At 45.4% G+C, this 16,053-nt stretch overlaps 1 protein-coding gene across 2 annotated transcripts; it reads left to right on the forward strand.

The window, feature by feature from the left end:
• Window positions 1-5,145: 5,145 nt before the first annotated feature.
• LOC136541902 (probable trehalose-phosphate phosphatase 7) lies at window positions 5,146-7,538 on the forward strand. Of its 2 annotated transcripts, XM_066534076.1 has the most exons (5): window positions 5,146-5,673; window positions 5,796-5,867; window positions 6,010-6,267; window positions 6,485-6,802; window positions 7,217-7,538. In XM_066534076.1, exons 1-5 carry the CDS (start codon window positions 5,239-5,241, stop codon window positions 7,283-7,285), a joined length of 1,152 nt encoding a protein of 383 aa, XP_066390173.1. In that variant the 5' UTR covers window positions 5,146-5,238; the 3' UTR covers window positions 7,286-7,538. The 2 variants fall into 2 exon arrangements, with proteins under 2 accessions (XP_066390173.1, XP_066390172.1); XM_066534075.1 differs by lacking the exon at window positions 7,217-7,538 and having other exon boundaries at window positions 6,485-7,210.
• The last annotated feature ends 8,515 nt before the right edge of the window (window positions 7,539-16,053 follow it).

Genomic DNA, 16,053 nt, shown 5'->3' on the forward strand with positions numbered 1-16,053 from the left:
GAGGCTCGGGTTGCATTTGTTCCGCCTGTGTCAATTAAGGATCGACCGTTGCATTGGATTCTAGTCAGGTCATAGACTTATTATCCTGAGCACATACTTGTTTATGGGAGCAGAGAATGATCGTTGCTCTCTTGTTTTGGGTTCCGGCTCTTTCTGGACCGACTGATTGGAGGCGAGGATGGTAGAGGTCTAAGCACCACACTAAGTCCTGGACTTAGGTGTAGGCGCTTGGAGTCCAAGTTTGGACGGGACCTGGACCCCTTTACAGGAGAGTGATGAGTTGGTCCTGCTTATGCCTGGGGTAGAAGCGGGGCGTATGTTTCAGGATACCTAGCTAGGCACATTGATTCGTGAATCATCGGGTAATTCGGTATGACTTATCTACAATCTAGCGTCGTAGTAAGAACTGGAAGATGAAAGATGGTAAAATGGTCCTGATTGCTTACCACCTGCTTGAAAGTAGCATAGATGTTTACCTAGAATGGTTAGTTAATGAACTAATGATGACTGCTAATAAAACTGAATATAAGGATGCACGCTTAGTAATGCTTCCTGCAGATACAATAAACCCACAAGCCAGATAGCCTTGCATATCCTTAGAGTCTTTTTCCCTCCTGACGGGTAAGTCTTGCGGCATATAGTTGAGTACTCAGAATTTATTCTACCCTGTTGTAGGTGACAAGAACATGAGGAGCTGACACTCGTGTGTGGAAACCTCCCGATAGGCTCAACGAGGATTTCCTTAACGTTGCGGACATAGAGTTATTTGAAACTTCCACCCAAAATGTTTTACAATGGAAAACTTATAACATGTTATGATGTATATAACGAATTATCATGTTAATGTTTAACTTGTCGTTAAATGATTTTATTTCCGCTGAAACTCTGATAACATGGTTATATTACGCTATCATAAACCATAAATATTATACTCTGAGGTTGCATGAAAAGTAATATAAGAAATGACTTAAGAATGTTGTAAGCTTTATTCTCTCATTTGTGATCCTGATGGAAAAATGTGGATTTTCAGGCTCTCCCTTGGGGTGTGCCCGATGGAACTACGTAATATAGCATCCTCCCTTAAGTACTTAGTGTCTAATGGAAGACAAGTACACCTGGGAGGCATTAGATTAGGCGGTTCTGCCACAAGTTGAGTCGATGAACTAACCATGGCGTGAGTTGGGTTGTGCAACATGTCTCTTGGCTTGTGGTGTGCAGGTGTGGAGCTTGGAGGCAGTGGTCGACAGCGAGGTGAAGGTCAAAGTAGAGACGTGCCGTGCCGATGGACTGGGAGCGGTGAAGGACGGACGTGAGGCTTGGACCGAGGGACTAGGAGTCCAGGTGACCAGCCGCGGTAGCTGACACTTGGGGACATCGATAAGTGCAAGAGTACATGGGTGATGAAGATGGCGTCGACCATGTCAAGAAGGAGGACGATGGCATCGTGGCACTTGGAGGAGGCCAAACACGCATCTACATGAGATATATAGATGGTGTCGGTCAAGTCAAGAAGGAAGGCAAAGGCGTCAAGTTTGGTGGAGATCGGACACGCGTCGACATCGGAGGGGTTTGGTGATTTCAGCCTCAAAACCATTGGAGGACGGTTAGCTGGTTTAGGCATCAAAACTAGGCATGGATGGTTTGGTGGGTTGAGCCTCAAAACCACCAGGTGGGTGGTTTCGTAGGTTTATCCTCAAAACCTAGACGGATGTTCTAAGGAGGAACGGAGCAGCACGTGGCAGAATCACAGAGATTGCGTCAAGGTGAAGCAAATCTATGCAGGAAGCAAGGCCGTCTGATCGATAGAAAAAGAGTTGGGTTATTATTTCCTCAGGTCAAGTGGTTCGGTTCAAAATAGCTAGGTAGATTCTAGGGATTGTGTAATAGCCTATAAATAAGAGATGGCTCTCCTCAAACCATCTCACCTCTCTCACACTCATATTTTCCACTTCTTCATAGGTTCTCTCCCTCCTCTAGTGTTCTTGAGAGAGTTCCCAAATCTCAATATTTTGTGGTGTATTCTCTAAGATTTGGAATCGGAAAGGAGGCCCGAATCCTCCTCATGCCCTCTGGGATTCATAGTTTATGCATGTGATTTTTCATTCACTGTGTTCGTGAATTTTTCCCTATTTTCGTTCATGGGTTCGATCTCGATTTCTGGAGTTTGGGTCAACGCCAGGCGATGATTTCTTGGAGATTGGTTCGTAGCATGTTGAATTTGATCTCTGCAAAGTTTGGAGACAATTCGTTGTGATTTGATCGAGTTTGATTCATTTTTTGGGTCGCTCTTCTCTCTGTGTTCGTGCGTTCGTTAGGGCATCGGTCTTTCTGTTCGTGCAGCACTGTTAGGGCATCGGTCTTTCTGTTCATGCAGCACCAGCCTATTCGTTTTGTCGTAAACAATCGTGGATTATTTACTGCTGGCTGGTTTGGTGTGAGAGAAAAACACTGTTCCAGCTTATAATCCACGATCGTATATGATCGTATAAGCTCAGCCGAACAGGCTATGATCGATGGGGGGAAGAAGTAGCGCTACCAGCTCAGGTGCCCAGGCACCGAGCTTGCTTATCTCAGCAGCGCTTGCCCCCAAGCCAGAGCAGACCCTGGCCGAGCACCAGGTCGCTCGCCCTGTCCTCTCTGCTCGTAGACACCGGAGCGGACACCGCACCTTCCGGTGTACACCGCCTCGCTGCCGGGCGGTGCACCGTCGCTCGTGTCTGGTGCCCTGCAAGAGTGGCTTGGATCTTCCCGTGTGTTGGCGCATGCAGACCCGCGCCCAGCGTTCTTTCCTTCGGTGTCGGACTCCAGGGCACGCACAGCAGGTGCCCAGGTCTAGGCGTTCGCTCGTTTCCTCGGTCTGCTGCTTTGTCTCAGCGGTGTGCAGACCCACCGCTCGCTCCTCTCTATGTATCCTCGGGCAGAGCAGACCATGCCCAACTCTCAGCCTGTTCGGTTTACTGGTTCGTATCGTTGCTGGTTCGTAAAGAAGTACTGCTGGCTGATTTGTATAAAAGAAAAATACTGTTCTAACTGAAAATTTACGATCGTTTACGATAAGCCACAGCCAAACTAACAGGCTGAGTGCTTGCGCCTCAGTGTTGTAGAACAAGAACCAGCAGGTACCTGTCCAGCAGCTAGTGCGAAGGTTGATCGTTTTTTAGGGCGCATTTAGTTCGCGAAAATTTTTGGCTTTGGCTACTATAGCACTTTTGTTTGTATTTGACAATTAGTGTATAATTATGGACTAATTATGTTCGAAAGTTTCGTCTCGCGATTTCTCACCCAACTGTGCAAATAGTTTTTTTTCTGTCTACATTTAGTACTTCATGTATGTGCCGCAAGATTCGATGCGACACTTTGGGATGAAATTTTTTGAAAACTAAACGGGCCTTAGTTGTCTCTTTCAGCTACAGGGAGTAATCATTGCAAGCTCATTTATTTGATCTCAGTGATTGCAGGTAATTCATTTGTGCTCCCAACATTGGTGCTCCTGTTGCTGTGCTGTTTTTCAGTTTCATCTCTTAGCTTGGGATTTTCAGTCTGGTGCTCCCGTGCTTGCTGGTTGGTCCGCGTCGTGTGCGTTTGAGCTCCTATTCCATTTGCTTTGTAGTGTCCCGTTGTATTTCTAGTGAACATCTACCTAGTTATTTGGGTTGTGAACATCACGGTGTTTGGTTTGTGCGTTTGGTGGTGATTTTAGGACAGCGGGTGATTATTTTGAAAGAAATTTATGGCTCTTATTCACTTTCAATCCTTTATTTCGAAAACTATAGCATTATTAATGTTGTAGTCTTTTTGGAGTTTAAAAAACACCACTCGTGTTTGGAACAAAATAAGTTTTACACATTTCTATGTCTTTCCTGTGAAATTGAATTAGTCCCTGTGAAATTTCTATACTATTTAGGTCACCTCTTTTCTTTTCTTTTCTTTTTCGGAAAAGATCTCCTCTTTTCTTAACCATGCTCCTACGTGTCTTTTAATCTGCAATTTCTTGATACCACGGTTTCTTAAAACTACATACCCAAACAAGCAATGAATGTCTTTCAACCATCATAGATATTAAAGTGCGTAGCGACACGTGGAAGGATGCTAGATTGAGATAGTAGATCGCCCTGTTGCTAGCGATCATCGAAAGAGAATGAAACACAGCACTGCGTCTTGCCACGTCCTGAATCTCGCTCCAACGTGAGCATAATATGTAGACTCAAGCCCCTAGAGTCACACTAGGACATAACGACAGCGAGTCGATGACGACAAGTCGACCATCCTACGTATGGATTCTTAATTATCTCACTGATTTAGGGCCCCCTCGACCACTAAACTAAAGTCACAACGGTCATCAGATTGTCAAGCTGAAGCACGGGAAACCTTGGCAAAATGAACTTGGTGATGAAATGTTGTTAGCTACCAATCGAGCATTGTCTTATAGCTCGAGTAACCCCCCTTCTTCTCTCTCACTACTCTCACAGTGGTAAGGGTTGCGACTTGGATTAGCCAATAGAATATCAAATTATCTATTTACATTTGGTCCATATATGCACCCAAGTCTAAATAGATCTAGTCATCAACAAAGGCAAAGTCCAGTTGAGATTTTGGAGTATCCAAATCCAATCCATTATTTTCCTGCTAGACGGATCCAAATTTGGTATCAAAAGTATCGAGTAATGAATGAACCTCCAGAATGCCATGATGTGCATCTTTTTAACCAAACTTTACCGACCAAATCTTCATGGACATTCTACAGGTCAAGAAACTGCGATTCGCAACAAAATCTGGAGCAGAAAACCCCTCGCGGGACGAGTAAGGCACGAGTTTCAGCCCACCGAGACAACAGAAAACGGGGCTGTAAAGCTCGAACAAACAGCTAGTGTAATAACGAGTGAAGAGCGTTGTCGTGGAAGGAAACGCCAAAAGGTGTCACGCGCGTGAGGCCCACACGTATGCGCCGCGGCGGGCCCGGCACGTGCACGCGCGAGGCACCTGGCGCCGAGCTGGGCCGCGCGCGGTGGACGCGGCCAAGGCCGCCCGCAGTGGCCCACGCCGGATCCGCGTCACCCCGTCGTCGCCTCCGATCCCTTCTCCCCGCAGCCCTGCAGCCGGCTATAAATGCGAGCTGCCCCCCTCCCGCCTCCTCAACGCATCCACACCACACCAATCATTTCTTACCAATCTCCAGCCTCTGCTGCTAACTGACCGCGTTCTTCATAATCATCATATATCATCAGTCGACCTATCGGGATGGCGAAGCCCAGCGTGGCGGTGCCGGAGGTTGGCGTGCCATCAGCGCAGGCGTCGTGCCCCTGCCCGGGGACGACGCTGTTCGCGTACCCGCCGCCGCGTGGCGCCGGGATCGCAGCCGCCGTCGTGCGGCGCAAGTGCGGCCTGCAGGTGGAGCTCGGCGCGGGGGCAGCTGGGCTGCTGGGCGGCGCGTGCTGGGGCGTGGAGTCCATGCGCGCGTCGTCGCCCACGCACGCCAAGGCCGCGGCCGCGCTCGCCGCCGGCGCCGTCGACGAGGAGCGCGCCGCGTGGATGGTGCGGCACCCGTCGGCGCTGGGCAAGTTCGAGCAGATCGTGGCGGCATCCGAGGGCAAGCGGATCGTCATGTTCCTGGACTACGACGGCACGCTGTCGCCCATCGTGGACGACCCCGACGCCGCCTTCATGAGCGAGACGGTGAGCAGACGAGCTAGCTAACTAAGCGTTAGTTGCGTAGTGGCCACTACTATCTCTTATTCGATCGGTCGTCCATGCTCAGGCTCACAAGAGTTTGTTGATTTTTTTTGGCCAACAAGCAGATGCGGATGGCCGTGCGTAGCGTCGCCAAGCATTTCCCGACGGCGATCGTGAGCGGCCGGTGCCGCGACAAGGTACGCACCCACCAAAGCAAGCCATGCATCGGCATCGATCCCCCATTATATTGCCGGCCCGGCCTTCATCGATGACGCACCCACCATCGCCGACGACGACGGCAACTAACTAACCGAGGTTTTAATTCCGACGCACATGCAGGTGTTCGAGTTCGTGAAGCTGGCGGAGCTGTACTACGCCGGCAGCCACGGCATGGACATCAAAGGTCCAGCCAAGGCCTCTTCCCTGCACGCAAAGGCCAAGGCAAAAGGAGTTGTGTTCCAGCCGGCGAGCGAGTTCCTGCCCATGATAGAGGAGGTGCACGAGCGCCTGGTCGAGACGACGCGCTGCATCCCGGGGGCCAAGGTGGAGAACAACAAGTTCTGCGTCTCCGTCCACTTCAGACGCGTCCACGAAAAGGTTCGCCATCCAGTAACTATATAATCCTAAATGGCCGTCGTTTTCTTTCTCTTGCCGTTTTCAGCTTTATCTGTCTTCGCCCGTGCCCCATTGTAGTAGATTATTGGCAAATTAACACAGTATAACGGCAACTCCAAATCCAGCACTAGCCAGTAACCTCCACGCATCGTCAATTCGTGATGGTTAAGTGAAGTGACTGAGATCATACTATATTCAGATGTGGGGCGAGCTGTCAGAGTCGGTGAAGGGCGTGCTGCGCGAGTACCCGAGGCTGCGGCTGACGCAGGGGCGGATGGTGCTGGAGGTGCGTCCCGCCATCAAGTGGGACAAGGGCAAGGCCCTGGAGTTCCTGCTGGAGTCGCTCGGCTTCGCGGACTGCAGCAACGTGCTGCCCGTGTACATCGGCGACGACCGCACCGACGAGGACGCCTTCAAGGTGCTGCGGCGCCGGGGCCAGGGCCAGGGCGTCGGGATCCTCGTGTCCAAGCACCCCAAGGAGACCACCGCCTCCTACTCGCTCCAAGAGCCCGCCGAGGTCAGTGATCCATCCAGCAGCCTACAGCATGATCCATGCATCTCTATCTATCCGTTCCGTGTCGACCCCGTGTGTGTCCACATCTCCCTCTCCGCTGCCCCGGCCGCACAGTGTCGCCACTACTCGCGCCTGTGCTTTCCGGACGCTTTGTTTGTTTCTCACAGACACAGTCACACGGCCTTCCCGTGTGGCCTACCTGACCTGGTCTGGACCACCACCACCAGGCGACAGAGGCCACTACGGGTTGGGGTCGGGGTCGGGGTCGCGGTCGCGGTCACGGCCGATCTCACGTCCGCTTCGGTCGTCCTGTGCAGCCGCCGCCAGTGCGTATGCGCCTAGCTACTCCGCCGCCGCTGATTTTATCTGCCTATGGTTTTTTTAAGAAAAGATCTGCTTGTGGTTGTGGATGCGCAGGTGATGGAGTTCTTGCTGCGGCTCGTCGAGTGGAAGCGCCTCTCCAGGGCCAGGCTCAGGCTGCAATGAGACGAAAACGCAACGGGTCAAGCTAACTGCCAAGTGCCAGTTAAGATCCTGCTACGTGAAATCGTGAATGGCAGAGAATCTGGCGCGGCCTCTGCTATAGGGGTGCGTAAGACTGTCACTTATATGGGTATCTAAACCTAAAATAGATAACATGAGACTTAAAATGAGTCTTCAAAAAAGTATTTATACGAAAGATCCATTTTGGGTTGTCTGAGAGGCACGACCCAAATATGCGTATCCTCTCTTCTGGAAACCCATTTGCATAAATGATTCTCTTTCGGGTGCTGTTGTTGGAGAGGATGTCGAATGGGTATCGAACCATTTGACTGTAGCGCTACCCAACGCGAGAGTAAAGGATCTTAGATTGCTTCGTGGTGGCGACAATAACATGTAACATCAGTATGGTGATTTGGAACACGACAGCTGTAATGGTGGCAAGCATGATAGTGCTTATAGATTGAAGTACCATCAGCCTGTTCGTTTGGCTGTGGCTTGTCGTAAACGATCGTAAATTTCCAACCAGAACGGTATTTTTCTCTCACACAAACCAGCCAGCAGTACTTCTTCACGAACCAGCAACGATACGAACCAGCCAACCGAACAGGCCGCATGTAGCTGGTATAGCTATATATACAGAATATTACATGGCTAGCGGGTTTGCCAGATGGCAGATTTCAATACATATAGAAAAGCATTACAGAGTGCTGCGTAATGATATTATACAAGATTAGTACGATGTGCACTGCATGCTCTGTCAGATGCACTATCCAAAAAAATGATAGAGCGTTGAGTAGAAATATTATACAAGGTTAGCAGGCAGTGGGCTGCGGTCTCTGTTGGGCTTCGACATGGTAGGCTGTTCGGTTGGTTGGTTCGTATCGTTGTTGGTTCGTGAAGAAGTACTATTGGCTGGTTTGTGTGAGAGAAAAATACTGTTCCGGCTAGAAATTTACGATCATTTACGACAAGCCACAGCCAAACAAACAGGCTGGATGCAAGGATGATCAGAACTTCTAGCTGCGGTCAGATTTTCAGCCATGTTCATCGTCGTCGGAGATGTCCAGCGAGAAATTTGTGTCAATGTCCGGAGAGTGCTTTTTATATCACTAATAGGTTTGCTAAATTATGATAACTGAGGATGAGGAAGAAACAATTGGAACCAACCAAGCTGAGAAGACGAGGAAGAAGCACGAAAGAGATAGGAGTGGTACCTGAAATTTTGGCTGACAAAGAAAGGCTTAAAAGACAAAGTCTGGAGACCCTTTTTTTTGGGTCCTAACATAGAGAAAACAGAATTAATTGTACATAGATGATGCAAGCACAACACCTAGGAAATTTGAACTCCTATAGTAAAATATTCTTTATTGGTTCTCGCTAAGTCGGCAATTTTTCCCAGATCCTAACTATCTGTAGACATTGTCAACCAATATCATCGTATACATGAAAACAATGGGAGATGCCCAGACTAATAAACTTGCACAATTCCAACCGAACTGTAGACATCATAGTTTCTACGCTAAAAAATCATTAATTTTGAACACATCAATAGCAGGAATTATATACAAGCGGCAAAGCTGCATCTATGTCAAAATGATATAAAGTGTCTATAATCGGACTTGCACCTACTTCCCATAAAGTATCTATGAAGATTTTATATAACTCAATTTATTTATCTATACGCTTCGATATGTCTAAATAAGTTGTGAAAATAATAACCATACTTTCTTAATTTACAACTCAGAATGTAGATGGCTGAAGGAAGAACTTACAAAGCCGAGAAGGAAGCAGATAGGTCAATTGTTGATGGATACATTTGGTGTCGATACCTACATTTTGGAGAGGGCACATGTAAATGCATAATTGCATCAGTATATCGGAATAATAATAATCAGGAGGCTCATCAATTTACCACTGATTACATAGTTTCTCACAAATCTCCCAATGGTATATATTAGTGTTAACACTGGATTTTGGTCGATTCTGGAAGATGACAGGTAGACCCACATGCGGGAAGAAGGGTGTTCGGCAAACAAAATAAGCGGTCGGCTAAATGCTTGTGCGGTCGGTTACCCTAGAAGGCGGTAACTCCATTCGGGAAAGCAGAAGATGGCAGGCAAGACCGATCGGAAAGATGAGAGTTGTAATAATAAGGGAATCTATAAGTTTAGGGTAAGGGATCGTAAGTTTCCAAGTTTGTTTAGAAGTTCCTTTGTAAATCGTAGTCCTCTAGGACTCACATTTTGTCTAGGGTATAAATATTGACCCTCGACCATTGTAAAAGGGGTTCACAACCAAATCAATACAACCGGCCCCGTGCCAACTTTCGAGTCCTCTTGTCGTGTCGTCGAGTTCTTCGAGAGGAATCATCGATCCGTCGACCTCCGTAAGTTCCGACAACCTTGTTATCATGTTTAGTATCATGCGGTGGATTTAGACGTGATGCAAGTAGTCTTGTTTGTTTTCAATGGTCGTGCGGCGGATCTTTGCTTGACAATCAAGAAGTCTTTGTTTATGCTTTGTGTATGAGTAGATACCGTGCGGCAGGCGTTTACTCAATATGCTTAGTGAAAGCAAGATAGTTATCGGCTCTTTTAGATATGGCAAATCTAAATAGATTGATTAAGTTATCCAGTGTTGCATGCTATGGAACATTTTATATGTATATTTGCAAAACACTTCTGCCCAATCTAGATTGATATTGTTCGGCCTTCTCTCTCTTGTGGTTTTATTCGTGTTTCAACGATCATTGTTTTTTTCATAATATCTTTGCAACCAGGTAGTGTGCTCATAATGGCCGAATTATTTTAATCTAGGTTGTCACATGTCGCGGGTTCATGCATGTTAATCATGTTTAAGCTTTAACAAAATCAGGTGTCGTGCGGCAGATGCAGGTTTTGGATTAGTTTAATCGTTTTTATTTGCACGTTCCTTCTTCATGGACCCCAATTCGGCTGGACTGCCGAGTTTGGTTATGCGTTAACTCATAATTAATTGCACTTGTTCAAATATATCTTCCCATGCATGTGTATTCGGCGCTCAGATTTCCACGTGCATTCATCTTACGATTAGCCGAAACGGTTTATGAACTCATTGGCAGACAGCTCTCTATAGCTGTATGTCGTTGTAAGTGGCTTCAGGGCCGTATATGTGGAACTGTCTGGTATTACCCGACATGTTTCGGTTTGACATTTAAATTGTTTTATCCCTTGTTAGTTTTCAGGTCAAACTGACTGGCACGCTTCCGGATAACGAAACACCCGGGAATCCAATTGAAGCTACGCTTTTCGGCTTGCTGTGTGTGAGGCACAGTGCGTCACATTTTGTGTCAACACACTTTTTGGCACGCCCGGTGGGACCATCTGCTAGTTCAACATGGCATCTGAGATCAACAATGATCATGTTCTGGATGTAAGCATGGCAGAATTGCCAGATAATTACAAAGATTTAGTGCTACAAGCATGTGAGCAATACCAACAGAAATGCTTGATGTCTTTTTCCAAAAACAAGAGCAATAAAGTATTTCAAAAGCAATCAATGCCAAGGGTTCTTCTTCCGCATCAAACTGATTACACTGAAGAGGAGGATGCTCAGAAGATGGCAGCCCTGGTTTATAAAACTATGGGAGAAACCATGACAAATCATCACACAGCTTTTCTGAATACCTTTCGGGCAATCATGATCAGTACTTTTGGTCCAATGGTTGATAAATATTTCGAAGAAAATGTTGGACCACTCAGTGGGCCGACGCTTTTCAATGTTCCAAAGCATCAAGAGAAGCCTGTTGGAAAAGAAGTAGCGTCGCCTTCAAATATAGGTGGATTGACTCACGCTGAAAAGCAATCACATCCCACCTATGGCCAGGTGACATTTGGTACCACAGGAGAAGTGCCACCTTCAGCTTATAGAGTTTCTCCAGTATCAAATAGATTGCAGAAGAATATGTATGGAGATGGGTATCAAGAATTTACTGATTACAGTGCTATCAATGCTGTGCCAAATCCAGGATATAGAAGTGTTTCAGGATTGCCTTCTGGAGTGCAAGTACAAGGAAATCAGGATCCAGGCATTGATGTTTTGATGCACAGGATGGCTGATATGATGCAAAATCAGTTTGGCCTGAAGCCAAAGAATCAATCCTATTCATACAAGTCTCCTTATCCAGAATGGTACAACAGAGTGGCGTTGCCTCCAAGGGTGAAGCCTCCAACAGATTTGACCAAGTTTTCTGGTCAAGATGATACTAGTACCATAGAGCACGTCAGTCGGTACTTAATGCAACTTGGAGAAGCTGCTTCAGATGAAGCTTGGAGAATTCGATATTTTCCTTTGTCTCTTACAGGACCAGCTTTCACATGGTTCACGTCTCTACCAGCTCATTCCATTGGTACGTGGGCAGAACTAGAGCAGAAGTTTCATTCATATTTCTATATGGGTACTAATGAGAAGAAGTTGGTTGATCTCATGAGTCTGAGGATGAGAACGAATGAGACACCATTGGAGTATCTTCGCAGATTTAGGGAGACCAAGAATATGTGTTATTCTCTAAATTTACCAGATGATCAACTACCTGGAATAGCTATAGCAGGAATGTTGCCGAATATCAGGGAGAAGTTGTTCGGTTTAGAGTTTGATGATCTTGGCCAACTTGCACAGCGTTTAGCAGCTATGAGTAATCAAGCCCAAGGATTTAGGAGAGATAATCGCTTTCAGAAGAACAATGCCACTAATGAGGTGTATCAAGGCTTTTTGGATGAAGCGACTGAGTATATTGATGAAGATGAGATAGCTGCAGCTGAGTTAAATTGGGCAAAGGAACCCACTCAAGTTAGTCAACGCTGGTTGAAACAACAAAAGGGAACCTATGATTTCGATGTTACTAAGGCAGACAGACTTTTTGCATTGTTGATAAAGGAAGGACGCATCAAGTTGCTAGAAGGACATCCTATGTTACGTCCTGAAGGAGTGAAAGACAAAAAGTATTGTGGCTTTCATAACACTAATTCTCACTCTATCAATGATTGCCGAGTGTTCAGAATACGAATCCAGAAAGCTATCCAAGAGGGACACTTGAGGTTTGATGGCAAGATGAAAATTGATGATCAGCCTTTTCCACAAAATATGATTTCTTTCTCTGTGAATATGGTCTCTGCCAATGATCTCAAAGGTAAAGGCAAGGTGAAAGTGTTGACTTTCTGATAGAGCAAAGGAGAGTGGTGCTGTTGACCCGGATCGGCAAGTCACCAGTAAAGAGTTGCAGCAACGAGTTCGGTTTCAGAGTAGCCGAACCGAGAAAGGTCAAACTTCCAAACCCAGAGTTACAACACGTATTTTGCTAAACAAGTGGCAGAGGGAACAAGAGAAGGAATACTGTAAGAAACAATGGTTTATGGAAGAATGCCGGAGGTATGAGAAAGAAGTATACCGAAGGGAGCAAGAAGAATACATGACAGAACAGGAGCAGTCTCATTGGGGTTGTTCGTTCTTTAGGCATTGTTGGAATGAAGGCTTGAGGTTGCCTGCAAGAAATAATTGTCCAGAGTGTAGTGCTCAGTACTCCGAGTATAGGCAATCTCGAGTCAACCGCCGTCCCGTCTATGAAAGACTTGGAACGAAGGTTCCTGAAGATGATCGGCGCTTAAAAATAGATGACTTTGAGAATCAGCAAAGGAAAAGAGTTGCAGGTTCAGGTTGGATTCATGATAGAGTGCATGATGAAGAAGCTGACTTCTATAAATACGTATGGCAAAAAGGACAGTGGTGTCCTCCAGGCCTGAGGAAAAGTCAGAAAAGAAGAGTGCAACGGTTGAGGAATAGGGAGTTGGAACAGGAAGTTACCGAAACAAAGCAAATATGGCGTCCTAAAAAGAAGCCTGATGGATGTGGTCCTTCGGCTAATGCTTGCATGGCTTTCTTCCTCCCATCAGAGTTTATAGCTCCCGAAAGCCAAGATGTCCAAGAAGAGGTGTACTCTGATTTTGATGAAAGTGAATGTCAGGATTTGATGGCTCAGCTTGTATTAACACAGCAAGCTGTTTTTGACAAACCAATCAAGAATCGTCACTTGAGACCACTATATTTAAAAGGATATGTCAATGGCAAGCCTTTGACCAAGATGTTTGTTGATGGAGGGGCTGCTATCAATATCATGCCTTATACTACCTTCAGGAAACTTGGGATGACTAATGAAGATTTGTTGCAAACTGACATGGTGCTTAGGGACTTTGCTGGCAATCCTTCTGATACCCGAGGTGCTATCCATGTCGAGTTGACTATTGGGTCAAAAACTCTGATTACCACCTTTTTTGTCATTGATGGCAAGGGGGCATATAGTCTACTCTTGGGCAGAGATTGGATCCATGCTAATTGTTGCATTCCTTCAACTATGCATCAAATTCTCATTCAATGGATTGGAGATGATGTTGAAGTTGTACATGGTGATAATTCGGTGAGTGTTGCTGCCACAGAATCTACCTATTGGGAATATGAGGGCATCGATTGCTTCTCTGGAAAAGTGTGGAAAGAAGGTCCTGTAAATGTTTTCAGCGAAGGCCAACAGCCGATCCAAGCAGTCGGCTCTCATAGCAATTTTTAATGGGAAATCCTGTTGATGGCAACAAAGGAAAGTTGGGACGTGGTTTTATGTCGGCTGATAAATTGGAAGAAATTAATGTTGGTGATGGATCTAAGCCAAGGCCGATGTATATTAGTGCAAAGTTAGACCTAGAATATAAATCAAAGTTGATAGATTTGTTGAAAGAGTTTAAAGATTGTTTTGCTTGGGATTACACGGAAATGCCTAGATTGGATCGTTCCATTGTTGAGCATCGATTACCCATTAAACCTGGATTTCGTCCTTATAAACAACCTCCAAGGAAGATATACAAAGAGGAAGTATTGGCCGATGTGAAGAAGGAGGTTGAAAGGTTAATAGAAGCAAACTTCATTCGGCCATGCAAGTATGCAGAGTGGATTTCAAATATAGTACCGGTATACAAAAAAAATGGAAAAATGAGAGTTTGCATAGATTTCAGGAATCTTAATAAGGCTACTCCCATGGATGGTTACCCAATGCCAGTTGCCGATTTGCTGGTAGATGCAGCAGCAGGTTATGAAGTCATTAGTTTTATGGATGGTAATGCTGGCTATAACCAAATTTTTATGGCAATAGAAGATATTTCGAAAACAGCTTTTAGATGTCCTGGTCATATTGGTTTGTTCGAATGGATAGTCATGACGTTTGGGTTAAAGAATGCCGGTGCAACTTATCAAAGAGCTATGAATTATATTTTTCACGAGCTGATCGGCAAGATTGTAGAAATCTACATCGATGATGTAGTAGTCAAATCTAGAGATCATGAAAGACATTTAGCCGATTTAAGAAAGACTCTGGAGTGCACAAGAAAGCATGGCTTGAAGATGAATCCAAACAAATGTGCCTTTGGAGTTTCGGCTGTTGAGTTTTTGGGATTTTTAGTCCGTAAAGGAGGAATTGAAGTTGGGAAAAAGAGCATGGAAGCAATAGACAAAGTTGTGCCACCAACTAATCTCACGGAATTACAATCATTGTTAGTCAAAATCAACTTTGTAAGAAGATTCATATCCAATTTATCAGAGAGAGTTTTGCCCTTTTCTCCTTTATTAAAGCTCAAGAAGGATCAAAAATTTGTATGGGGTGACATACAACAAAAGGCTTTTGATGAGATCAAGCAATATATGAAGGCTCCACCTGTGCTGGTACCTCCACAACTTGACAAGCCTTTTAAGCTGTATGTAGCGGCCGATAGCCTGACGATAGGATCGGCCCTTATGCAAGAGTTTGAAGGAAAAGAAAGAGTCATAGCTTATCTTAGCCGAAAGCTGTTAGACCCGGAAACAAGGTATTCGGCTGCAGAAAAACTTTGCTTATGTGTATACTACTCATGTACCAAGTCTTGGCACTATTTGTTGAATTCCGAATGCGTGGTGGTTTCTAGTTTTGATGTAATCAAACATATGCTATCAATGCCGATTTTGAATGGAAGAATTGGCAAATGGATTTTAGCGTTGTCGGAATTTAATTTAAGATATGAATCGGCAAAGGCGGTAAAGGGTCAAATTATTGCCGATTTTATTACCCAACATCGGGATCTTTCTGTTGAGGCGATAAGCATTGTGCCTTGGGCCTTGTTCTTCGATGGATCATCTTGTAGTAAAGGTGGTGGTGCTGGTATTCTTTTGATTTCCCCACGAGGAAAAGCTTTTGAGTATGCAGTTCCTATTGAATTTCATGTTACTAACAACCAGACAGAGTATGAAGCATTGCTTAGAGGGCTGCAGCTTCTTATAGAAGTAAAGGCCGTTGCTGTTGAAATCTTTGGGGATTCTGAGTTGGTGATTAATCAACTAAATGATCAGTATGAATGCAAGAACAATGTGTTAAGAGAATATTATGAAGAGTGCAGAGAACTTTTGAAGAATTTTCTAATGGTGACCTTGCATCATATCCCTAGAGAGTACAATGAAGAAGCAAATAAGTTAGCTCAAGCTGCTTCTGGATATCGAGAGAGTCGGGAAGTTTTTGCTATGGAGGAAGATGTTTTAAATACTGATCCAGTAGATGGTGATTGGAGATGCGAAGTTACCAATTATCTGAAAAATCCATCTCAAAAGGTTTCCCGAAAACTCAGGTACAAAGCTCTCAAATTTGTGTTTCTTGATGATCAGTTATATTACAAGTCCATCGATGGAGTATTGCTCAAATGTTTAAGTCAAGAAGAGGCCAAGAAAGT

This window comes from Miscanthus floridulus, chromosome 3, assembly GCF_019320115.1.
Source record: "Miscanthus floridulus cultivar M001 chromosome 3, ASM1932011v1, whole genome shotgun sequence".
Taxonomy (NCBI): domain Eukaryota; kingdom Viridiplantae; phylum Streptophyta; class Magnoliopsida; order Poales; family Poaceae; genus Miscanthus; species Miscanthus floridulus.